The following is a 26466-nucleotide window of genomic DNA, read 5'->3' as shown; positions in this document are numbered from 1 at the left end:
AGTTTGGGGGTATCCTCTCTGTCCCAGTGCTGTGATCCCTGGATCACCAGAACTCTCCCTCTTCCCCACAATGGACTGGGAGGTTACACCCAAATCCCAAAAGTGCTGCCTCTAATAGAAATCCAGGGCAGATGGAAAAGCCTTGGAGCCGCCATGGCCTTGCAAAGCCTCTCCACAGCTAAAAAAAGCCCTCCTTGTACAATGAATTTCCCACTTTTCTTCATTTTTAAAGGAAACTTGCTTAATGTCATTCCCAGGTGCAGAGGACACCTGGCTCAGCAAGGACAGAAGTTAGGAAAACATTTTCAGGCTGATTTGAAAAAAGCAGTTTCTTCACGAACTGTTGACAAATATAAGTAGTTTATAATGGATATGAAAACAAGAAGTTATCAATTATTTACAATTCCCAAAAATCATCACATGTCCACCAAACCAGAAAATGTCACTTATCATATCACGTGATAGTAAAGAAAAAAAGAAACATTAGGAGGTTTCTGCTGAAAACAGAAAATGCAGAACTCCCCAAAACATCCTAAGAAGAAAACCCCATCCAATCTGCATGTACTCAGCTAACACAGGAGCTGCTATTTCAAATGTGTTATCTACACAGTAACAAAACCTGATTGCATCATTTGGAGGTTTCATGGAGGTCAGATGCATCAAACAGAAAAAGTGTTTGGCCAGAAGCCTTCGGGGCATTCTTTAAAACATTTGTTTAGTATGTTCAAGTATAAACACATGAGAATTTCACAAATGGTATCGACTAAAGCCAAAAGCTACAGGGAAAAAGCACAATCTCATCCCTGTCAGAAAAAAATGTATCAAACAGTAGAATCCAACAGGCAAAGCCAAAAAAAGCAAAATCACTAATGCCTCTGGATGGAGGTCACATGTCTGCTTCCAGGGCCAGAAGTTTTCCCCAGAATCTGAGTTCCATTTTTTGAGTTCTGTAAGGTTTACAGAAAGGTAAAAATAGGAGAGCTTTTACTTCCCACCTCTTTGCTGAATGTTACTGCCATGGGAACGTGCTCTGCACGCTGCCAGCTTCTTCCCAGATAATTTCCTATTTCTCCACTAAGCCTCTGGCTCACACATGACTCAGTTTCAGCACTTCACTGAGATAAGCATGTGCCCCATCCTAGACTTAAAATTAGCAGGGCTAACCTCAGCCCCTTCTTCACAGCCTGGGATAATCAGGCATTCTATTAATGAAAAATGTGCTGGTTTATGTCAGGAACCAACTGGAGCTACTCCCTTGTGTAGGCAAGGGATGGACAAGAGAAAGCTAAGCCCAGCACAAATCCACCTCCTCTTGATGGAGGGAGATAATAAACCCTTCCACCAGAAAAAACATCAAGCCAGATAAAATAGTTTAATATAGAGCAAGAACAAGTATTGCATAAAAATAAGGAAAATCTTTTTCTTAAAAAAAAAAAAGTCTGAGAACTCGTATTTAGAAGAAAAGCTGGCTGGGTATCGATCATGTGGGTGACTCATGAATGCAGGAGCTACAGGAAGAGTTCAGGATGTTCCTAGCTTCTCCATCCACTAAATCCAGAGGAAGATCTGTGGAGCAAGATAAAAAGAAAACCACAGCAGTGAGTGCTAGAGCCTCCCTCATGCAGCATTAATTCAGCAGATCTCTCAATCAAACCTCCAGTCTCCCTAGTACCAGGAGCTTTTTATGAGAACACAGGAGTATTTCCAGCCTTTTACCTGAGCCTGCAGCAACACACACTGACTAGAAATAATTGTGCTTATTCTAGAGCCTGCCATCTGCAGAGATCCCTGTTCTCTCTATCTGACAGGGAAACAAAGTTTAAGAAACTTGCTGGAAGGGATCCAGCCAGGCAGAGGCAGAGCAGATGACAGAGTTAACCTTTAACTGTAAATCATCATCTCACTTCAGCCACAGAAGTACCAATTTGTTTCATTCCTTGTTTCACCCTGATAAATGGAGCAGACTCCTGATTCACACACACAGCTTGAGCACACACATCATGTCCCTGAGAGGTGGAGAAGAAGCATGACCCAAGTGGAAATTTTCTCTTAAGAGACAGGTAAACCTCACTGGAAAGCTCATATCAAGAGCCTGGGCTTTGAGCTCTGCAGCATCACCAAAATGGAAATCAGAACTAGTATTTAAATGCTATTTTCAGAGTTTGCTCTTTTAAAAAATCCACTCTTTATTCTGATTCCATTTGTATTTTTAAGGATAAGTTAAGGCACAAAATGCTACTTACGTGTTAGGTGATCCAAAACCAAACCCTGAAAGGAAAGCAAGACAGAAAAATAGTTGGTAAAAGAGAAAATGAACGCGTAGGATTTGTAGTAAATGTCCCCTCCCACACACAGATTGAAAAATACTTCTTTCCTGCCTTAGGCCAGGAAAAAAGCGATGGGCAAACAATGAAAGTCAAATCTCCATCTACAAGAGAAGTGACTTGCCTGGCTCCTAAGAGGGCTTGGCTTTCACTGCTCATCAGCCAGGTCATTCATTAGCAGCCCCGCAGACAATGTGCCTGCTTTGCTCCTCTCTCCCTGAGCTGCTTTCTGGACGTGGTTTGTGCTTAATGCAGGCCCCTGGTGTCAGGCAGGCACCGGGGAATGGGCTCTGCTCTGAACCCCAAATCACTGTGGCTTCACTGAACTGCAGCAGGAAAACATTTGGCTGTTGGTGTTGCAGCTCAATTTTTCAGTGCATATTCCTCTGACACTTAGTACTTATAACACAAATACCCAAGCACGTGGAACTGAAGAAATACTCCTAATTTCTCAGTATTTTCCTTTGAAGAGAAAGAGCAACTCCACAAAAAGGGGTGAAAAGCAATAACCTGATGAGGTGTGCAGAGAAGCAGTGATGTGCTGACATTGCACACTGCAGATCAGTGATGGAATTAGGAGCTGAAGGCTGAGGAGGTGCTCACCCTGCACCTCAGCTCTCCTGGACACAGAGCCTCCCCTACAGCACCACCAGGACCAGGCAGATTTTTGGCAGGGAGCTGAGGAGTCCTGCCCAATTTCCAAGGAAAACCAGAGACATGGGGGCTGTTAGGGTGATTTTAGCCTCTCCTACCTCCTCCACCTGTCCCAAAAGCTGAGAATCCACTGCTTTGTGTGCCAAAGCCTGTGCCCTGTTGGGACAGGGAGCCAAAGGTGGGTGTGTTTTGGTTTGCCAAGGTGCCAAACGACGCCGTGTTGTTACTGGTACCACCAAACCTGCGGGTTTTAAAGAGAAAATCTGAGTTTGCAAACATCTTCTCACTTACACTGGGAGTTTGTCCGCATACTTGTGATAACAGACCACTCCTTAAATGAGGATACATCAAAAGGTGAGACCACATATGATTAATTGTTCATTTTGGAAAGAGATTTCCTGATTTGGGAGAGACTGTTGTACGCAGAAAGGTCTGTTCAGCACCCATTCTTGACACACACTGGGCAGGAAGGCAAATATGTCCATATTTACAGGGTGTGTTTTCAAGTGCTTGGAAATACCAATACCAGCCATCAAATTGAATATTTTCATTCACCCATGTGTGGTTTTCCCCAAAGCTACAGCATTGTTTGGCTTCACAAACAGGGCACAATTGCTGTGAGCTCCTCAAAGCCAGAGCACAAAGCAGAGCCCAGATACAGAACCCAGATTCCCAAATTTCAGAGGGTGCCTTCCCCACTGCCAAGAGAAATCTGCAGATTTCTCAATTCCTTTCTCTCCCCAGCCCATTTAAAACCACACAAGGTTCCAGTGCTTCCCTGAACATCTGCACCAACCTGGCACTTCTCCCCACCACCTCTAACTAATCATGTCCCTAATTGCTTTTGGGGACTGAAATGAGAAACACTTTTCTACATGGAAATGTGTCTTTCTCCACCCACTCTGTCCAACCAGGCAGCACGAAGCTCTCAGTGTGACACACTAATGAGACCATGACATGCAGCATGGTTCTCTACCCTTCCTTCCAACCTGAATATAAGAAATATTCTCAAAGAACGACCTTCAAGTTTAACTTAAACTCGGCAAAATGCAGACACAAGATTTCCAAATGACAAGCTCTGCTAAAGCTCTGCAAGTGCAGAGCAATCCTAAAAGCCAGCAGCAGCCTGAGCAGAGCTGGACACGTCACAGTGTGCCAGCTCTGCAAAGCTGTGCCTCACACAAGCTCCTGTCACTCCTCACTTAAAACACGACCTGACAGCACGTTAACCCACCTCTCCATCCATCCACATCCAGGAGACTTTAAAAAACCCAAAACACAGACCCACATCAAAAGCTATCTCTCCAGAGAGAAGACAGCCCTTGTAGCAATGTGACAAGCAATTCACCTGGCAAAGGACATCACCTCTCCTCCCCCAGACTCTGCCAAAGTGTGCACACTGCTTCCACAGACAGCAGCACATACTGGGGCAGCTCAGGAACTTTGCATCTCTGGCTCTGTTTTGGCTCCTCAATTCTGTACTTGCAGGCAGCACTCAGAACCACAAATGTGCTTTTCTCACGAAAAGCAGAACAGACTTTATTTAGTTTTTTTAAAAGAGAAGCAAGATTGGGTGATGTGTTCAGAACAAGAGGTTTTAGAGTGCTCTGTCTTCTCAGGACTGTGCTACAACACACAAATTCTGTCTATCTTGTGTGAGGAAGAGGAGGTGAAAATAGTGACAAGAAAACTTGTGGTTCAAACTGCTCCTTTCAGCAAGAGAGGCCTGTTGGAAAGGCTGCACACATTACAACCAAGAAACAGCTTAATATGGACAGATTTTTTTTTCAGACACATTAAAGACATGAAATGCAGTCATTTCCTGGTAACAATTTAATCCAACCTATCTGGCCCAGATTTTCAGGTCTTTTGTAAAGCTGCTGTGCAAAACACAACTGAGATTCACTTAAGGATAGCTGATAAAAGCAAAACATTATTTGCCCACCAGCAGTTGGAACTGCAGGCTCTGAAGTTGTGTAGTGGTTTCTGTTTCTGACACCCCCATCATTTATTGAGTGATGGAGATTTTTCAGAATTGAAGCAGTATGAATCACATGTATTGAAGTCAGCAGAGTATTCTTAGGAACTTGGAGCTAATACACCACCATGTACTTGAAAGTAACTTCTTTGGAATTAGGATTTTTAAAGTTTCACTTCAAGAGAAGGCAGAAAGGAAGTCCTGAACAGATGCTACATTATACTGCAGAATTAAACTGTTGCTCAACAGTTTGTGGTGAGATTCGGATTTTTGTAAAGCTGCCTGGGAATTCTGCACACCCTTTAAAAGTTTTAAAAATCAACATCCTCAAGGAACTCTGAAAATATCAGACCGAGTCTGTATCTTTCTAGTAGAGAAAACATTGTAAAAGCTTCCCACAAGTTAAGTCACCGAATTATCTTTCTTGAGTCTGCAGACTGCTTATGCAAGACCTCTTTTCCATCCACACGCTGCTTGTTCTGAATCCCATTTTATCTTTGAGCTCTCCATGTTGTCACTGAGCACATCCAGTCTCAGCACAAAATCCTGCAGCACAATGGCTGAACAAACTACCAGTTGATTTACGCTAAGTCTTCCCTACAAACACATCCTTCTTTGTGGAGATTTAATGAAGCTGCCTGTATTTTCACCCTTTCCAAAGGGACTCCTCAATCTGGCTGCCCATTCTGGACAGCAGGAGCACCAGAAGCCTCCTCCAGCTCAGGGGTACCTGCCCACACCTCACAGGGAATTAACAAATCCCACTTCTGGATGTCCCCCTGTGCCTTACGTAAAGGCAGTTCCTCCTGAGACCAGACAAGGAGACAAACACTTGTGAAACACATAAACACCAAGACTGGGGAGACATCCGGTTTCCTCTCCTCACTGGAAGTTTTTCTCTTTTTAATTGCCTCTGTTCAGGCTGACTGTGACTGCAGGACATGAAGGAGTGTTGCTGGCTGGTAGCACAATGCTGAAGAACTGCATTTGCTGCCTCCTGCAGAAGCTGCTTGGCAAGGTTTGGAATTTTGTAGTTGCTGAACAAAGCAAGGAATGATGTGCTGTCTGCTCTGGTGCCAAGCACAGGCTTAGGGGGTACAGGAACAGGTAAAAATAATCAGTGAGGGATAAATATAAAGTGCTCTGGGAGCTCAGACTGTTACAAGTGCCTCATCCCACAGGTGAGAGAACAGCCTGAATTCTCATTAGCATCTGTAGCCCAAATGCAATCAGAGGATAAAGTGTCTGGACAGAGTAACAGATAACAATAATTGTTGTTTTGCTAGGCATAGTTTGTAGTCCTAGATTTGCAATCATTAAATACACACAGAGAAAATACCCCTGCATTTCCTCACACAGTTGCAAGCTGACACCTCTCCAGGTTCAACACAGGAGTTACCAGCATTAAAATGATCACACACACTCTCTCCTTTGCGGTGCGAGTTTTAGTTTCATACCTTAATTCCTTTTATCTTTTAAACAAACAAACCAAGGGCATTTTGAGCTTACCAATCAATGACAGAACGTACTCTTCATGTCAAAGCAGAGGTAACCAAGCATAATCTTGTCATGCATAAGGCTGTTTTCCCTGGCTTACCCAAATCCTCCAGCGCTGGCTGCTGCCGTCCCCTCGCCGAACACTTTGCCTCCCGTTGAGCCCAGAGGGCTTGAAAAGGTTGGGGCTGAACCGAATGCTGGCACCCCTCCAAACCCAGGGGATCCCCCGAAAGTGGGAGGGCTGCCAAACACTGGAGCAGCACCGAAGCCACCTGAGCAAAACAGAGGCAAAAAAGGGGACAAGAACATCACATAAACAATAAGGCAGAGAGAGAAAACAAAGAGCAGATAATGGGGTGTTCACCCTATCATATGGGCACCAAAGCATTTACAGAATTAATTCCAGTCTGCAGGGTGTTTTGTTGCAAAAGGTATGGGTAAGAGAAGTGCTTGAATGCATGAAAGAAAACTGGCAAGTGTCCCCCATCTCCTATGATCAGAGAGTAGATGCAAACTGGGGTTTTAGGTGCTTCAGAGTTGCAAAGATTCAGGAGGTAGGGTATGAGTTAATCCTGGTTTAAGTGGCAGAAACTAAAATGGAAGGATTAAATGCCAGGTCAGTGGAACTGCCTGCAGGGAATCAAGAACTTATCTCTGCTCTTGGCAATTTCTGTTTAGGGTTTAGCTGCCTCCTGCAGCTCCGAATGGATTTCCACCCAGATTACTTCACTCTATGTTCATCTGCTGATATTATTGGCCTGTTTCACTGTGGAACATGAAGGACACCTGCTCTTTTATTTGACATGGGATGAGGATGGGATACCACTGCACATTTTAATACCCAGGATGAAATTCCAGTCCATGCCAAGGTAATGGATACTGTTTGGCTGTAAACACAAAAGGTCTGGAAAAAAAAATAAATGCTAGGCCTGAATTATTTAAGCACAGATCAGATATTTGTTACCTCTATCTCTAGGAAGTTAAGAGCATTTATCCCAGGGACTGAAGCTTTGGTCAGCAAACACTCTCTTTAGCAATGCATATTAACATGTTTCACTTATTTTTTCCCCCTATTTTAAGTAGTGGAATGGGGATCAAAAAGGTTACAAAACCCAGAGTGAAGTTTAAGATAATATTCCAAGGATGTATCTAAAATAGGAAAAATGTATTCAGTTCCATGTTCTGCACTCTTGACTGTACAGAACATAAAACCAGAACTAAACAACACAGCTCTCAACTCTTAAATTGCAATGGGAATTTTTGGAATGAACACCTGAGGATGTGGTTTACTGGATAAGAGAGTAAAATTCTGCCTTGCACCCACCAGTTAAAGCTCCATTCACTCAACCATTTAGTTTTTATTTATTGTTCAGAGACAATTCTTGTCCGTGCACCGAGTGCAGGCTGTGGACAGCTAAGTGGTAGAACAGGAAATATCTCCCAGACAGTGAGGGTTGTCCTAGGGGGTGCATTCCCAAAGTACCTGCTTTGTTTGGGCTGGAAAACCCAAAGCCTTGGGAGGCCACACTTCCACCACCAGAGCTGAAAGTGCCTGCAGGCTTCTGCTCTCCAAAGGAGGAGCTGCCAAAGCCAAAAGTCTTTGCTCCGCTGTTTCCAAATAAGCTCGAAGAATCTGGGGAGATGAAGAATATTTATAAACAGCCAATACTCACAGCAGACAATATTCTACACTGCACTTCTTTAACTGAAGCAGGAGAAAGGAAAATGACTTTTCTTTCCCCAACCCCCAAGCACACAACCAACATCACACTGAAAACGACAGAGGGAGAAGCCAAGACTTCCCTTATTCCTACAGGACTTTGTAGCTGCACCAAGATCCATTCTGGATCTGATGTACCACTAACAACCTTTTATTGCTGCAATCTAGTAAATCACCAGGAGGGGTGATTTATTTAGATGCATCCTGTGCCCCACCAGTAAAAGACAATTCCTCAAGTGATAAATCCCAGCAGCTAATCAGGCTCTCCAGACAGCACAAATATCAGCAAACCACAAATTAAAGGTTCTCAGCTGTTTTGGCAATGCTCAGAATTTCTACGCAAGATTATCTAACAGGACCTTAAAGTAGGAGCCAAACTTTTCCAGCCTTACTTAGAAATAACTCATTTTTTCTTCCTTCATAAGCCTACAGGGAGTTTTTGCATCTAGAGGCAGGACACAGAACAACCAAAGCCATCTGTTTTGTTTCATCACAAAACCCAGAACTGCATTAAATGATTAAATTAGCAAGGTTAGAAAACTGACCTCAACCATTAATCCCAAGGGATCATTAAAGATGTAATAAAACGAATGGATTTTCTCTCTTAAGGCTTGAAGTGCTACTTCTAACCACTTGCAGCACTAATTTTACAGCTTTCCTTTGTTTCCTGGCTTTCAAGTTTAGCCACTGCTTCCCCTTCTTTGTGCTTTCTACCTGCCTATCCACATGTCACAGCTAATTTTGATAAAGTACCTCATATGTGCTGCATAAAGATATTCATTTTTAGGCAGAGGTTAACAAAAATTCTATCCCTCACATATTGATTCGTTGCAACTTTTAGTCTTAGGGCAATGAGAGATGATCAAAGCTTTCTAACTTCCAACCAAGCTGGAGGCAGCAATTCTGTGACAAGAATTTAGAGTATTTCATTTTAAGGAAGGATTTGGCCCAGAATACTCTACAGAATATAGATATTATTCACACTTCTTGCATCTGCTTGTTTGTTTCAATGGCTTCCCTACTTGTTTTCCATAAACCTAGAAGAAAAATTCTGGATTACACATCACACTTACTCTGGTTACTCCCTCAAAGCTTTTCATATTAACACAGAATTTATTCAAAAACAATTAGCAGCAGAAAAGCAGATGGGATCACAAAAACAGATGGAAATCACAGCACATTTTGTATTCTTGTTTTGTTCACTTACTCTGGGAAGCTGCAGATCCAAATCCTCCACTGGAGGAACTGAAGGGATTCTTATTGGCTGCATCCTGGCTTGGCTTTCCTCCCAAACCACTGAAGAAGCCTCCACCTCTCCCACCACTCCCAGCTCCAAACAAGCTTCCACTGGAAGAAGATGGCTGCTAGAACACAAAAAGGACAAAAAGGGGATTTAAGCAAATTCAAAGCACATGTTCCACCCAAGGCTGCTCTGCCTATGGCTGTTCTCTGGATGTCTGAAGGGGCAGCCAGCAATCACCTTCCAAAATGAAATGCCATGAAATTTTATTTAAGTTTATCTTAAATCTTGTCCACAGCACAGAACAATGCCTTTGAGACTTGCCCTACACTTGCCCTACTTTCCACTTAGCATGGAATAAAGGCAGGAGACTTACTGTATCTATCTTATCTTGCACGTGATAAAATGTTTGTGTCTCCATAGCCCCTGGAGTATTCATGCAGATGCTGCTTTGGTGCTTACCACAACAGCAAATATCTCCAGTACAGACTGGGACACATTTTATTAAACACATCAAACTGTATTTTTTAAAATATATCAGAAACAGGTCCAAGTCCCCACACTTAACTGGCCTTTTTTTGTACAAAAAGCCATAAATACTTGCCTGGCCAAAGACAGTGCCTCCAGTATTTGCTGCTTGCCCAAACACAGAACCTGTGTTACTAGAACCAAAACCTAAAAGAAAAAAGAAAAATTAACCACCAGAACTACCACCAGAGTGTAAGACATTCAGGGAGGTGACACTAGACCAGGACAAGACAAGGACAGATCTTCCATGCCAAAACAAAGGGATACAAATGATGTTAGCAAACATATCTAGGCTGGACAAACACAAGGCATGTGCCAACACACAAATAATAAACTACATTGAAATTTTATATGAAAGTCACTTATTCTCTCTTTAGCTAACTTAAAAGCAGACAATAGGCGGCCTTTTCATTTGTGGGATTGTTGCTAACACTAAGAGAATTGGATTTCTGTTAACATGGCTACAATAATACTGCAAATCATGCACAGGCACTGGAGCATTCTGATTGCCCTTGTGTAAAGAGGATCTGAGCTTTGTTACCTGAAGACTCCTGTTAAAGATAATGAAATGTTTTGATTAAAAAAAGAACTCCCCTTTCCATTTCCCAGTTCACTTAAATGTGCCTTTTGTAATAAAACTTGCATTTCCATAATTAGGAACACCTTTCTCGAGCAGAGTTCACGTCCCACAATTTAACTATTCTCTGCTACTGTAGTTAAAATGAACAAGCAGCTGCCTGCAGTGCCATAATTTTTAATTAAATGAGCCTAATTAGTTTTTCTTCCTTGGAAATACATGCTCTCTATTATTACTATGCACTTGTCACTTTTCCCTGGGAGGTCTCTGAAGATTGTACAGACAAACCTTTGGAAAAGCCCCAAGAATACACTGAGCATCTGGAGAACAAAAAGGGACTGACCAAGGAGGTTTGGGCTGTGCAAAAATCCAATTTAACTGTGTGGACATGTAGCTGATGCTCATGTTACTGCTATATTTAATTTTGAGATGTTTCCAAATGCAAAAGTGGATTTAACAGATTTTCCCCTGCAAACCCATCACTTTGAGGGCTTCAATTCTTTTTGGCCATCCTAGCTGATGACCTGTACATCCACTGTTGTATGTGTTCAGTGCAGGCCACTGAAGGAAGTGCTGCATCTGTATTTATTCATTGGTTATGGTCTCAGAGCTGCTCTGCCCCTTTGGTGCAGCAATTTACAACGCTTGCAGTTATTGTGCAACAGGCAGGACAATATGTAATTCAAAATTAAATCAAGGTAGACTTGTAAGTATAAAATGAAGGTAGGACTGGATGACAAGGCTACATTCAGAGCACTGCTGATGCATAGTGAAGCAGAGCAAAAGCTTCTTTTGTCTCCAACATTAGTCTGCTTCTCACATACACTGCAGCTCTTGTTCTTACTAACTGAAAACAAAACCAAACCAAAAAAATGAAACCCATCAGGCACCTTAGGGGGAAAAAAGGCACTGATGCCATCCTGCTTTCCCCAGAAATACACTCCAAGCCAGACAGCACCACTGCGACAGCGCTCTGCTCTTACCTGAGGCCTGGCAGAAGCTGAACCCGGCAGAGGACGTGGTGGTGGTGACAGCAGCAGTGCCACCAAAGACAGATGCCCCCTGGCCGAAGGCAGTGCTCTGCCCAAACACGGAAGGGCTGCTCTGCCCAAAGAGCCCCCCGCCCGTGCTGGCCGGCTGGCCAAAGGAGAAGGAGCCGGCGCTGTTGGTGCTGGCCGGGGCTCCAAAAACATTCCCGCTGCTCGAGGCTGCTGTGGAAGCTGCTGGCTGGCCAAAGGCTGGCATTGTCCCAAAGCCAGACTGGCTGAAGGTAAAGCCGCTTGAAGAGCTGCTTGCAGGTTGTCCAAAGACCGGTGCTTGCCCAAAGGCTGGCTGGCCAAAGCCCCCCGTGGTGGTGGTGCCAAAAGCAGAAGCACCAAAGCCTGAGGTGGCAGCCTGGGTGGTGGCGGTGGCCGTGGACAGAGTGCTGGTGGTGAGCTGCCCAAACGGAGAGGATGCTGTGGTACCTGCTGGGAGCTGCCCAAAAACGGGAGGTGTGGAAGGAGTGGCAGCCGCTTCCCCGGCAGGCTGGGTGAATGCTGAGCCAGAAGAGCTGGAACTTGGTGGCTGAGAGAACATCGAGGAGCCTGCAGAAGCAGGGGCAAACACAGAGGCACCCACAGCTGGACTCTGCACACCTGTGGTAACATCAGAGGTAGCAGCCAGAGCACCCGTGGCTTCTGCAGGAGAGGCAGCACTTGCTGTGGAGGTTGCTGCTGAGACATTCTGCTCTGGCGGGGCAGCTGCAGAGACAGCAGGAGGCACTGGGGCCTTCAGATCGCTGGTGGAGGTGGGAGCAGCCACAGGGTCAGGGGGAGGAGGTGCCACGGTGGTCCCAGAGCCCTCTGGGACAGCGTCCCCGGCTGTGGCCTGGGGTAAGGTGGGTTCCTTAAGCGGCTCTGAGAGCTGTGCCTGGGGCTGTGGCACTGCAGGTGAAGACCCAGCTGCTACAGCTTCGTTTTCAGATGGTTTTTCTGATACAGGTGGTAATTTGGCATCCCCTGCAGACTTACTGGAAGTTGCAGCAGGGACAGCAGGTTGTGATGAACTTGAGAAACCTCCAAACGAGAGGGACGTTGAAGCAGGGAGAGTAGAGGGGGCAGAGGTGGATGTGCTCATACTGTTTGTCTGCTGAATACCAAATGAAAAGGTGGGTTTGCTGCCACCAGAGCCTCCAAGACTGAACACCCCAGAAGAGCCCGTGTTGGTTAACTGGACACTGCCAAAGAGACTGCCTGTGGCACTAGTGCTGACAGACAGGGCTGCTGTGCCAGCTGACGTGACCGACGTTGAAGCAGCTTCTCCAGCTTTTCCTAATGTCAGGGGAGCAGAGAAATTAAACCCAGAAGGAATTGTAGACACTTTAGTTGACTGTGTTCCCGCAACACTGGTAGGTGGTGCTTTAGTGGTGGTCTTGGCATTATCATCTGCTTGACCAACCCGTAGTCCTGAGAAGCTCCCAAGAGTTTCCCCAGCTAGACTGCCCTGAAACAAGTGATCTCCTGGTTTGGATGGAGCAATATCCAACTTGCCAGAGGTTGTGGGGGGAGCTGAAGATGATGCTGCAGCAGCTTTGTTTGACTGGGTGCCATCTGCTGAGGGGCTACCTCCTACTACACCTCCTGGAGCATTTGCTGATTTGTGGGACCCAAAAGCAAAGGAGGCCTCGGGAATTGCTCCAAGTTTGGAAGTCCCAGCAAACAAAAATGACTCCGGCTGGGCAGACTCTTTTGCAGGGGCTGTCAGTGAGAGAGACAGAGGTAACAAATCGAGTTAGGGTATGCAAAGCTCATTTATCATTCTTGCAATAATGGTCCATTTTAGTCCTTCAACAGACTGTCAGTGCTCTTGCCTCAAAACCATAAAGCCTCTGTCCATCAGGTAACTGCAACCTTCACATCCATTCAGGACACAGCAGTGACACCTTTATGGCCAGGGTGGCAGTGACAAACAGTGTTACTGTCACATCACAGCCTCCACTTAACCATCCTTCTCTTTGAGTACAGAAAATGCCAGCCTCTGGCTCCTATTTCTTTTTCAGCAGTTTGATAAAAAACATAGAAGACTTGGTTATTACAGGTAATTTTCTACTGACACCACTTTCACCCCTTCTTACTTCGCTCAGGTAAAAAATTCCTGACATTTACTACAGCACTTTCTTTTTAAACCAGTATCTCTGAACAGTTTAGGTCATAAAAATACTTTCTGACACTTGAAGAGTCTCCTACAAGATCAAACCTTTCTTTACAAATTCAGCTATTTATAGACCACAAACCAGTTTCTATATAGCCTGTTTTCAGCTTTGAAAAACTGGAGAAAAACTCTCAAATGTAATTGCCAAAACAGCTCCACTTCTAACCTACACTGCTGTCCAACAGTGTGAAACTGCTGAAGTTTTAAGGGAGACTGAGCTAGTTTTATTTAATGTACTATCATTTAATTTCTGAGCAGCAAACAAATTCTGACTTGAAAACACTGCATTGGTGTTTGAACAAAGTACAGGAAACCTGCATGGAGATCAAACAACAGAGAGCAAAAGCTTCTTAGCAGATCTGGTATTATCCTTGTGTTTTCCCCTCTATTAAATATATTGAAGTAACTGACACTCAATAATGTAGTTTTTTCCCTCCTGAGGCCCTGAAATTACATTCTGTAGTTCTTCCAGTACCAATTACAGAGACAAAGGTGCTCCTATCAGTTCACAGAACAGAGTGAAGTACCTGCCTTCACACAATGCTGTGGTTTACAAGTCTGTCCCCTGTACCTCCCACTCCTGCTTAATCTGTGTTATTTACCTAAGCTTTTACATTAATCTCCAGTTTTTAAGCCCAATTCATTCTCTCTGCTTAACACCAAGAGTATCAGTAGCATTACTGTAGCTGTGATGGTCTAAGGATGGAAACAAGCCAAGATTTATAAGAAGACAAGGTGATATCTTTTATCAGAGGAATCAATAACTTTGGCAGCAAATTTTTTGACTGTGTGATCTCATCTGCAAGACTGAAATTAAAGGCAGAAAGCTTCAAAAATATTACAAAGCAGATTTTTATCCGTTCACTTTTATGAGACTGGACAAGTAGGGTATGCCTATGACATGGAAAGGCAGCCTATTTATTGTCACTCGAATTTTAGAAGCAACACAAAGCCATTCCAAACATTTCCCCCTGCTTACTAAATGCTCACTGGGTAACACTTCTATGTCAGTCCACCTCAGCCACTTTAAATCTACAGGTTAAAGACAGCAGAGGAAATGACTAGAGATGTTACCCTTTTCATTAACTAGTGCCTCCCAAATGGTCTTAGCAACAAATATTTTGCTTCATTGATAGGTGGGTGGCCCAGATTTCTGTGTATTACAGGGGAGTACCCAGCGTATGTATGAAAGGCTATTGCAATTTCAGTAATAGAACTGCAACATAAAACAAGAACCACGTGAATTAGGAAGAGTAAACACTCTGTTAAGAGGGAAGAGATGCTGTTTGCACTCTCCCAAACTAACCTTGTGAGACAGCAAGGCTGGGCAGCGTCTGTGATGAAGCAGCTGATGTGACACCACTAAAATTAAACACAGACCTAGGAGGAAAGAGGAGAAAGAATGACTTAGCTCAAAATGCTGAAATTTCCAACCATATGATGAGCACAACTCTGAGACTCAGATTTCCAGTACAGACTTGCACAAAGCCAGGCACACAGGAGGAGTTTTTCCAAGGACTAAACAGGAAGGACACACACACACTGTGCTCCATTTGTTCCCTCTCTGGAAAGGCTTCTAGAGGGTTAAAGAGAGTCTGAGTTCAAAGTTCTTCTGACCACCCCTCATCCTCCTATGTTCCTTCCTTTCTGCTGTGTATTTCTTCCCCATGCACCAAAACCTGATGGATCTGGGGAGATTGGTGAGAGGAGAAACCACAGGGGCAACAAGAGTTTAAAAGAGCTAAAAGGGAAGAGTCAGTGCATGTGCAGAAGGGAATAACTGCATACAGCCATCCATCAAAAAGGAGATCACTCATAGCAAGACAGAAAGGAATAGTTATCACGACTGTTTTACACTAAAAATATTTTGTCTTGCAAAAATGCTATGATCTTTCATAATGAGTCTCACAGAGATCTTTATTCCCTGAGGCTTTTCCAGCTTTCTCTGATTCTCAAAGACCAGCTGCTGATATAGAAGTCAGGCCATGGGACTAAGACATCACTGACAACAGCACTGTATTTAGCATATGGTTTACACACTGAGGCACTGCACATGGGACAAAGGCAGGGTTGTTTGCTTTTTGAATCTGAATTTCCATCACTCAAAAGGACTCTTTTAGCCCTCTGAAGAGCCCAGCAAGGCATGTGGGTAGAATCCACTTAAAAAACGTGTAGAGAAATGGGTAAGACTGAAAGAAGCCAGCCATTTGAATGTGTGTGTATTCTGAAATACTTAATGTTGCCCACTTCATAGAGAAATTCTCTTGAGTGTCAGACCAGTAAACATGCAGAATTTCAAACAATCATTCCTAAGGAATTATCCCTTTCCCCTAAACATAAGATATACTCAAATAAAAGATTTCTGCCATCCCTGAAATAACATTCCACAAGAGAGATTTTAGAGTAACTATGTTCACAACATGTGCCTTGCTTTGTGTTATTGTTATGTAACAGATATCACCAGATGGCTTGGGGCCCCTCTTGTCACCTTCATGAACTGATTACTTTTCAAGCCAAAACACAAAATTTGTTCTGCTGTATTAAAATAAATAAGTAATTCAGTGAGTGTGACCATCATATTTCAAGTCCTAACTAGGAACTTGTTCAGCAGTCCACTGTAGATAAACCCCAAAAGCAAGCCAGTCCTCCTTTACTCTTGATTAGTTTTACTCTGAAAAATCTGAAAGCAATGTGATGTTGTGTCAAAGTCTCACAGACTTCCACAAACAAGGTCTTCAAAGGACTCTGGTACAACCCCTGCCCTCCCAGTCTAACATGTGCAGGTGCCATTTTACAGTACTGCACAGCTTGTAGGCAACACCTGCTGTAACAGCCAATACTCATATTTAGTGTCAACTACAAAGAAATCTTAATGTTCATACAGACCCCGCAGAAGAAAACGAGAACGTTTTGTTAAGCTGTGAAGTTGTTGCTTGTACTGATGTCACAGTAGAAGAAACAGCTGTAACTGTTTTTACTGTCCCTTGTCCTGTAAGTTACAAGAACAACAAATAAATATACTTTAAAAATATATTTACAAATAAAAAAAATAAAGCACCGTGTCATCCATCTATTAGAAAAGCAGGGATTAGTTTGCACACACAGTCTGTGATTTAATAAATTTCAAATAAAAAGGAAGTGCTATCAAATTCAAGAGCTGACATTTTCAATAAACCAAAATTTAAGAAGCATTTGCCAAGTCAAATATGATTCCTAGCTATTTTTACTGCTTCTTACCCCTGGCTAAGAGGCAACCTACATCCATGGATTAAAGGCAATAGACCAACAGAGATGGATTTCAGACATTTATGCAAGAGGCTTATAAAACCATGTCCAATGCAAGCATTATTATCTAATACACATTAAAAATCAATTGCTTCCTTCCCCTAATGTTTCCTCTTTCCCTGTTAAGTTTCAAACTGATCAGTTCTTTCTTTAGAAGCTTCCCAACTCTATGAGACTGATCCCTGTGTCTGAACTGTCTCTGAAGTTGGTCCTACAGCTCAAAGCTCAATAGATCCTGCACAGGAATTAGATCAAGTTTGTTCTCGTACTCCTATAATGCTGTGTCTAAAAATTAAATCAACACATTCAAAATGTTTAAAATCAGCAGGATTCTAATGTTTTAACAACAAAAGAACTGCTTTTAATTTGCTGTCAAACCACAGTAGCCTTGTGGAAGATGTGCTTTCAGCATTTCCTGATAAGAGTTACAAGTCCTGAGTGCACTCTGAACAAGGAATTGTGTCACTGAATTCTAGATGCAGGAACAGACAAAACACAGGGAGTACAGAAAATCACTCTCCTGCACTTCTGCACCTTTGTTTTACAAATTCCCCTCCTCAAGACTGGCACAGCAACCTCTCAGTGGAGTCAAATCTTTTCTCCTAAGTGTCCTCATTCTCTGGACTGTGCACCCTGACATGTTACAAGAGACATCCAGGCCTTATTTCCATCTCCACAAAAGACAACTCACCTGAGATTTTGTTGCCAGATGATGCTGGAGCAGCTGTGGATGCCATAGGAGAGGGTGCACACACAGAGGAAGGGGGAGTCTGGCCCTTCATGGAGCCTGTCAGAGGTGTCTAAAAACACAGCACCACTTCAGGTCAGTGCAGTCTGTCCACTAACAAAGGCTCTTCTGACATTGGTTTGGTATTATCAGTGTCATGCAGTGACTTAAGAATAAAATAGAGGTGGGTGGTTGAAGCACTTGGAAGAGCTTTGCAATCTTGGGCCCATCATGTCTTGACTTAAATACAGGGTCAGTCCTCAACCTTCTCAACAGGTCAGCAAGCCTCTGTGGGCAGAAGCTCAGTGATTCCAGAGGACAAAGACTGCTGCACTGGGGTTTTTTTAATGCATAGATACAAAAATCAGCAGCTTGTCAACCATTAAGCAATATTTTCAGTAGAATAACAGGGTAAGTAAAGAACTCTCTCCCTTGATTGCCTGTCACTTTCTTTTTCTGATGTGAAATTTAGTTGTAGCTACCTAATACAGCTTTCTTTGCTGTTAGCTGCAACCCTCACTGCAGCAAGACTGGGGCCATTAGAAAGCTGCACGTCTTCAGAAGTGAGAAAAGGCAAGACATAACATAGATATGGCTGGCATCACCCTGTTGAGGTCACAGATACAGAAATGGTTTGTCAAGAATGCAGGACAAGCCATGAAAATTAAACCCCCAAACTCTGCTGAGCATGCCCAGGTAAGTATTCCACAGGGAAAGGGCTCTATGTCAAAATACCTGTTTAGCTTGATTTGTAGCAACAGTTGCCAAAACTTGATGGACAGCCTGGGCTGCAGAGTGAGGTACGGATGATCTTAAAAAGAAAAACGAAACAATTGTATGAATAACTAGCCTGAAAGAGGATTTCCTCTCCTCTCCTCTCCTCTCCAAAAGCACAGCTCCCAGAAGCCTTGAACAACAGCCGCTATTAAAGATTCCACGCACAACTCCAAACGAACAAATCTGATTAGAGAATAAACCTCTTAAATGAATCAGCCACATTTAACAAAGGAAGTCTGTAAATGTGTTTAAATCTCTAGACTTAAACGATCAGGTCTTCTCCAGACACTCTTGTCTCTGAAGAGAGTCAGGGCTTTCTATTTTACAGGGAGTTGATGAAAAATCAGCAGGTAAGGGGATTACAATTTTATGCCTAGTGGATAACAAATTTAAGCAGCTTCCTTCACAATGTGGAGTCCAGACACGTACATTCAATGCTTAGAAATGCTGAGTAAGGAGACAAAGTTGGGAGGGGGTGGAGGGAGCATTTCCTGTCTTTGAAGTGTACTAAAAACATTGACAAAATCATGGCAAGAACTATGATAAATTTAACCTGTATTCTGTATTGTAGGTTAGGGTTTTTTTGACCATGAGAATTGCTGCAGAATGGCAGCACCTCATGGGGTGCAGCATCTGACCTTGGCACTGTGGGGCACTAACATATCAAATCACTGTAACCTGGGAACAGCCAGCCAGGTTTAGCATCTCCTCAAACCTGTGGCCCACCAGGTTCAGAAGCTTCACTGGCCAATACCAGAAGATTTCAGAAGCTTAAATTGAACCACGATTGCATTCTCTTGGTGGCAAAGCCCAGCTTGCTTACCCAGGCAGGTTCTCTCCAGCTTGACTCAGACCAGAAGCTCCCCAAGGCAACAACCAATCTCTGACTGAGGCTACAAATCCCAGACAGTGAGCAAATTTGGGCATCCAAAGTTATCTGTCTGCTAAAAAATGAGGATTCCCAAACTGCAGTTACTGCAGGCAAATTCACAGGAATTTTCTACCATATTCCAAAGGAAGAGGACACATGAAACATTTTGCATGGCCGTTTGGTCTTGGATATGGTTTTGTGCCTTAAATAGCTTTGCAGTACTAGAAAGTCCTTCCTTCCTTCCAGCAATGAATACTCTCTCTCTACATTGCATGGTCTGGATTTGCACTCTGCCCAAAGCAGAAGTACAGCAAACAATGAAAACTTCAAGGTTGACACTGGAAAAAGATGTTGGGATGGTGCAGCTGTAGATTTCAAGCTTATACTGAATGAAGAAGAAAACAACAGAAGTCTGTGAAATTCATGAGAGGGTGGGACTTGATCTCAAGATCACTTGACAAAGCTGTGAAAATGCTAGGTTTGACTTCAGTTGTGGAGAAAGGATTTTTTTGCACTGAAAACTATGTGTTAGTAACTGGACTGGGACCACCAACACACACAGTCACAGGCCACTGAACAACTGATAACAACTGAAAAATCATTCCTGCCTAAAAACTGAAGAGTGTGCTGTGGCAGCAAAAGGGAGCCAGGATGTCTGAAGTAGCAAAAACTGGTGAATTAACTTTGCTGGGTGAATACTTCTCATTTTAGTGCTGAATCTGACTGGCAAGCACGGTTCATTTGGGTAGAATTTTTAGAAAGTACATTTTTATGAGGTCAGCTATAAAGTAAGACTGTAGAAAGCCTCCAAGATGTCAAGCTAGCTGGTGCTCTATAAATTAGAGAGGTCAATCAATACTGCCAGTCTAAAAGTACTTGAAAGTAAAACAGGTCTTTAACTACAGTTCAAGTGAAAACCAATCTCACTCACAACCTTCTCTATGCACAGCCAGTACTTTCTACTTTTTTCATCATAGTTCTGATGAAACAGAGGGTGGAAAACTCCTCCTGGTCACAACACTACTTTTAGCCAAAAATTTCCCAAGCAGAGCTGTCTGCAAATTTGACTTTCAAAAGATGTAGCAATTCCCCTCTCCATTCCAGTTTATCACTTTCAGGAAGAAGTAAAATAGCAAAAAAGCATCCAAGCTGCTTCTCAATTAAAACACAATGGAAACCATAAAGTAAATGTCAAGGTCAGCAGTTGAGTACCACCACTGTAAGACTGTTCCCTTTTTGAAAAATGGAATCAAAGGAGTCTCACCTTTTTTCTTTGACAGTGAAGAGTAAACATAAATGTGTGAAAACCAGTGGTGATCCAACGACAACAACTGTTCCAAGAGCTGCATGTACAGCTCAGTTACAAGGATAAAGAATTTGCAACTCCATATGAACTTATAATCACATATATGTGCTGAATTTATCCCTCTTCATGCAGTAAGCCCAGTCTAACACAGAATTTCAGTAGTGCTCTTGCCTCACCAGCCCAGAACTGGCCATGCCCTGGTCTTAAGTGACAGCAGGAACTTCAAGCAAAGACAGCTTCAAGGTCATCACAACGACAGGGAAAAAGCCTAGTCCTAGGCTGGTGACAGAGCCTGGTGATAAGGCAGAAATCTATGGAATGAGCTGAGCTGGCTGTTGTCTGCAGGATAGGGAAGCCAAGTGTTACAGCTAACTCACAAGAAATGGTAACAAATTCAAGGTTAAATACCAGAAGTCAACGTTCCTATTTACTCATGAGGAAGAGCCTTGCAGCTCAGTAGTGTTCCAGAGTGACTGACCCCTAGTGACACCCAACCCTTCAGTCAAAATTCTGATGTCAAAATATTAGAGATAAGTTTCCAGAAAAGCCTGGAGGACAGCTCTCCCTCCCTTCAGGGGCTGAATCTGGGAACAGACAGAAGAGGCATAACTCCAGAGAAGGTTCTCTCTGCTAAGGATGACAGAATAGAAGGAAAACATCTGGACAGCCTGAAGTCACAGACCACACTCAGTGACAGAGGGCTGCAATTCCCTCACTGAAAGAAGTAGAGCAGAGGTAGTGATTGGAGAGATACCAGAGCCAAATTTCATATTAGCAGTAAAACCAATGAATCCCAAAAGGAGAGGATGCACACAAATGCATTTCACACACAAATGGAGAAGGAGGTTAATACTGGTCTTGTCATTTGTTCAGGACAAGTCATTAGCAAATCCTTGAATGACCTGGAGAGATCTTTCTTTCTTTCTTTCAATCCACCCAATGCTCTTGTCTAAATGTAGCCACTTTAGGTCTTACACAGCCAGACTCAGTAAAACACTGCTACTGCTCCCCACTGGCAGATGTGCTCCAGTGCAAATGCTACCAAAGGCCACCAGGAAGAAGGGCAGCACTCACTCACCCAATTACTGCAGAGACTGCTGGAGTCAGTGCACCAGACTTGAGCTCTCGAACATTCACCACCTGAGGAACGTTCTTCAGAGTGGATTCAGTCAAGGAGGTGCTCACAGCTTCAAGGAACAGATAAAAACAGAGAGAAAAAAAAAAAGAAGTAAAGACAAACTCCATAGGAAGCACTTCATTTCAGTCAATACGGCCTGAATAATTCCAAAAAGATCCATCCAAGATTCTAATACATATATAGTGTACCTGGCCTGAAACATTTGGAACCTCAGATTTCATTAAAGACAAAAGAAGTGGGCAGCAATCATACAGTTGGTACATTTTTTTGTTCTTTGCTGACCAAATCCCATTATTATAAACACACTTTTTCCCATGTTGTAACATCTTCTGTTAAATGAAATGGGAGTTTCTCATTTTGTACTAGCAGCTTACAGGAAAAAGGAAGACAAAGGAACACTGGATTGCTCAGAGATACAACAACTACAGATGTGCACCACATTTTGTTTGATGATCTCCTCCTCTGAGAGCACTAAATCCCAGGGAAAGCCACATTCAGCTGCTCAGAGGTCACTTGGGCAATTAGCCATCCTTTTACCTGGGGACTGGTTAGCAGCCATCTGCCTCTGCAGAGCTGCAGCAGCAGCTGCCTGTGGTGCTGGAACAGTGACAGAGGGAGCAGGGGCCCCGTGTTTCACAGTCTTTGTTGCAAGCATTGTACTGTCTGCCCCTTGTGGGATGATTCTGTTTGAAGATGTAGGCACTGAAAAAACAAATTAACGAAAGTATTAGTTAAATGTTTCTCTATAACAGGGAGTCTTTGAAAGCTTTTGCTGAACTGCAGTTCCTCTAAGTACACAGCTTCCTTCTGACAGGAGTGGTGTGCAGGCTATTCAAACAATCAACACAATCTGTCCCTGGCAGATTTTGGTATATCCCAAGGAATTTAGGAAGTCTCAATAGATGTCATTTCAGTGCATTAGAGGACTTTCAGTTGGCTGTAACAGACACTTCTGCTGACACCTCGTTTTTCTCTCTGGCTGCAGAGATTAAAGAAGCCTCTCTTGCACAAGGAAAACTCAGTATATGCAAATGTAGTTCTTACTGAGACTTGCTGGGCTCAGAACTCCTAATCTTGGCCATATCAACCAAATGCAGGAGTACTCCAGTTTCTTAGTCTTTGGGCAATATTTTAGGTCACTGCAATCTGAAAGAACCAGGCTATCACAAAAACACAATCAGTGTTTTAGTGCTTTAGCTGAAGTTCGTGAGGTTACAAAGCCACTCTGTTACTGCTCCTGGGAAGCTGGCAATGTAAATCTGTATCCTGCAATCTCATTTCTCCAGGGCCTCATTTCTCCACTGGCAATGGATATTACAGTAGTTAAAGCTACCCACAAGACCACATTGAGAAGAAACACTGCAAACACGACTCACTCAAAGTACCCAGGGAGAGGTGCTGTTTCCCAAAGGACGGAGACTGAGCCATCAAACCAGGCTGGACTGAGGGAGTTCGGACCACAGGAGCGTGACGGGGGACCTGGACTGGGGCAGCCTCTTCTTCCTGGTCCACTGCTTGGGAATCATCATTCTCCAGTGATTGGGAAACTGAGGATGTGGAGCTGACTTCATCCAAATCTTCATAATATCTCGTGGACAAGAAGGCAGATCGGGACAAACTTGCTGCAACGTCAAAACCAAAATTCAGTATTAAGTTGAGGGAACCATCCAGTGTAACAGCCATGACAAATGCACCCTATTGTAGGATGGTCTCCTGTTGGCTTGTTTTACTCCTGCATTGACAGGAATTGATGTCTTAACTGCCTGGAAAGGCAGCCTTCAACCAGACAGCAACTGAAGGCAAGTCCCCCTGAGAGCAGATGGGAGAATGGCAAAGGAGAAGCAGGGGTTGAGTAGTCAAAAGATAATTTCAGGTCACAGTCCCACAGCAAGTAAGTCACCCTCCTGGAAAGCATATCAGACTTCTATGGTCACTAAAGGTTTACCTGGAGCTGTAGACCTAATTGGTGGAGTTTTCCTCTTGGCTAGAAAATTCCTCAACTGTGCCTGCTTCACTGGGGATAACTTAGCTGGAAAATAGAAGACAGTTATTAGTCTACAGTCAAACTGCAAGTCAAAAAAAAGGGCAATTCACATTTATGGCATGAATGCCAGGAAAAAAGAACAAATTACCAGGTGCTTTGGGCAGAGGTTTGGCATGTGATTTCAAAGTCGTTTTCATCAAATCGTTGCGCAGGCTTTCAAGGTCGCTGTCAAAACTGCAATAAGGCAGAGCAGTGAAAAAACGTCAGGAGCAGAAAGAAACCAACCAAAGTAGGAACAAAATTGGGCCAAAGTAGCCACTAGATCCACTGGCATATCTGGAAGAACCATTGGCTCCTCTAGATACTGTGTGATGCATTTTTAATTGCTTTGGAAACTCCAAGAGCCATTCAGTTCTCCCCCTCAAGTCAGACAGACAACCAGCAGGATCTCACTCTGGAGGCTCTATTATCCCATTTACTACCCCTAAACCTTTAGGAGACATTTCTGCTAAGAATACAACCAGTGAGCTTCTGTATTACCTGGGCATTGTTTAGCATAATCTTTAGGACATCCTGTCCTCATATGTCCCATACCATGCCCACAAGACACCATTTTGTGGAGGATGCACCCTTGCACATTGCTGGGGGCAAAAGAGAAGAGGAATTCATGTTCCACAGACCTCTGAGCACTGTTTAGAGATGTATCACTGGGAACACTCCACTGAGATGTCTGGTTGTAGAGGCGGAGCTGCTGCAGGCTGTTCACCAGGTGGTTCAGCCTCTTCCTCTGCTGGTTGATGATCTCCCGGTTATTTGCCAGGGTGTTGAACAAAGTCTCTCGCTCAGGGACTATCAGGCGCCTGCACAGATCAGATCAAGAGACAGGGATAAGGACCCCTCTGCACCTCTGGGTCACAGAGGCAAGCAAACACCAATGGCTTAGTGATTCTGGCTACTGAAACTCAAGGAGGTCAAACACCAGAGCAGTTCAGTTCATCTCAAATACAGATTTCTCCTTTGAATATGCTGCCAGTTTATTCATTTAGCTCATTTGCTTCAAGATGTTTTATCTATTAGAAAGGTTTAATTAGCTGCCATCAATGAATTTCTAGAAAACTTGCAGTTTGTTTCTATAAGCACTATTTGCACTGTACACAGAGACACAATAACCTTGTAACATGTACGAAGCCAGAGTCTGTCTGAACCTCTGGCTCCCAACAGGTATACCAGATCCCTCGAAAAGATCATTAGTGGTTAACAAAAAAAAGGTCTTTGTCTGTTGATTATAGACTAATTCCCAGTTCACTAATGCAGTTCTGTGCTCTAGTTTCAATTGCTTACTTCTGCTTCCTCTTCTGTTCCAGATGCCGGTCCCACTCCAAATCCAGAACGTCGTTCACATCCTGAACAGCAAACTTCACGTACTGGTGCAAGCGCCGGATTTCCTGCCATGCAAAATAAAGTGAGTTTTAAATTCACTCCAGAAATCTCAGGTTCAGTTGAAGAAGATGAAGACTCTTTGGGCTCATTCAGTTCAAGCTACAGAGCACTTACCAGTATTTCTGCCTGGAAAGTTTCAGCAGCACAACAGAACCAACATGGTGAAAATTTATGTAACAATCAGTGGGGTACGCACAGGGTTTGGCCTGGACATTTCACCTCAGCTCTCAGCTAAGAATAATGTCCATAATATTTACAAAACACTGCCAGGTCTTTACAAAAAGGATTTTACAAACACCAGGCATTATACAAAACAATCCTTATTTCAAATGCCACTTCCAGAACATGAGTCATTTGGTCAAATCTTACAACACTGGAACTTCTAACAATTATAAGTGATCAAAGCTTTGCAGGCTACTCACACGGCTCTAGAACATTAGCATTCACAGACTATGATTCATGAAAACACTCACAAATGCTCACACCGCCCACGTTAAGGCAAGGAATTAATGTGACTTTATAGGTAGGAAAATAAAAATAAACAAAAAGCAAGGACAGAGAGTAAAGTGACTTATCCACAACCACACAGCTGCACAACTGCAGCAGTTACGTTGGAGACATGTGGGCCCAAGCTCTGCTCCCTAAACAAACCCAGAGCTCAGTCTCATCCCTGTGATCCCTCCAGCCTGGCATGGCCATGGCTTCAACTCCAACCTTGTAAAATGGAAATGGGAACTGCAGTTGGCTTCAGCTCATCTCAACAGAATGTTCACCTAAATACCATGAAGCAGCCGAGGAACACAGCCTAGGAAGAATTCCAATGCATGTGCTTTCAAGATACAGCATGGACTTCTAGTGGGACATCTCCAACCTGAAAACAAATCCAGTCCTGCTGGGGGCTTAGTGTTAAACACTGCCAAGCCCAGGTTTCCTTTCTCCAGTACCTATACAGCAGCAACTCTCTGGATACCAGAAAACTCTCAGGGTCTTGAAAACTTCATTGAAAACTAAGACACAAAGCTGCCTAAGGGAGCTTTTCTCATCCAGGAGAATGGGGATGATGTAGGCTGAGCAAAATTTCAGAGACAGCACAGAGCTTTCTCAAAGCAAACTTTCACTATGTTGACCCAAAAGCTCTCTCCTTCCATTCTAATCCACTTCCTCTTCTCTCCCACTGTGTTATTCTTTCCTCATAGTACTTTCTCTGCACAGTGAAACACATACTTCA

General features: G+C 43.5%; 1 protein-coding gene across 2 annotated transcripts in view; it reads right to left on the bottom strand.

Moving 5' to 3' along the window:
• Positions 1 to 341: 341 nt before the first annotated feature.
• The window catches only part of NUP214 (nucleoporin 214), a 39521-nt gene continuing 13396 nt past the window's right edge, over positions 342 to 26466 (bottom strand). The window contains exons 18-36 of one of the 2 annotated variants that reach the window (XM_063409212.1): positions 25140 to 25243; positions 24479 to 24658; positions 23947 to 24032; positions 23760 to 23843; positions 23191 to 23436; positions 22352 to 22516; positions 21755 to 21863; positions 18458 to 18533; positions 17687 to 17795; positions 16597 to 16699; positions 15017 to 15090; positions 11502 to 13256; positions 10018 to 10088; positions 9381 to 9537; positions 7937 to 8086; positions 6554 to 6725; positions 3077 to 3219; positions 2244 to 2268; positions 342 to 1566 (exon numbers count right to left, since the gene is read on the bottom strand). In XM_063409212.1, the coding sequence (XP_063265282.1) occupies positions 1533 to 1566; positions 2244 to 2268; positions 3077 to 3219; positions 6554 to 6725; positions 7937 to 8086; positions 9381 to 9537; positions 10018 to 10088; positions 11502 to 13256; positions 15017 to 15090; positions 16597 to 16699; positions 17687 to 17795; positions 18458 to 18533; positions 21755 to 21863; positions 22352 to 22516; positions 23191 to 23436; positions 23760 to 23843; positions 23947 to 24032; positions 24479 to 24658; positions 25140 to 25243 (3843 nt within the window). In that variant the 3' untranslated portion in view covers positions 342 to 1532. The remainder of the gene's footprint in view (positions 1567 to 2243; positions 2269 to 3076; positions 3220 to 6553; positions 6726 to 7936; positions 8087 to 9380; positions 9538 to 10017; positions 10089 to 11501; positions 13257 to 15016; positions 15091 to 16596; positions 16700 to 17686; positions 17796 to 18457; positions 18534 to 21754; positions 21864 to 22351; positions 22517 to 23190; positions 23437 to 23759; positions 23844 to 23946; positions 24033 to 24478; positions 24659 to 25139; positions 25244 to 26466) is intronic. The other variant, XM_063409213.1, reaches the window with a different exon arrangement.

This window comes from Prinia subflava, chromosome 12 (assembly GCF_021018805.1).
Source record: "Prinia subflava isolate CZ2003 ecotype Zambia chromosome 12, Cam_Psub_1.2, whole genome shotgun sequence".
NCBI lineage: Eukaryota > Metazoa > Chordata > Aves > Passeriformes > Cisticolidae > Prinia > Prinia subflava.
This window is presented reverse-complemented; position numbering and strand designations above follow the sequence as displayed.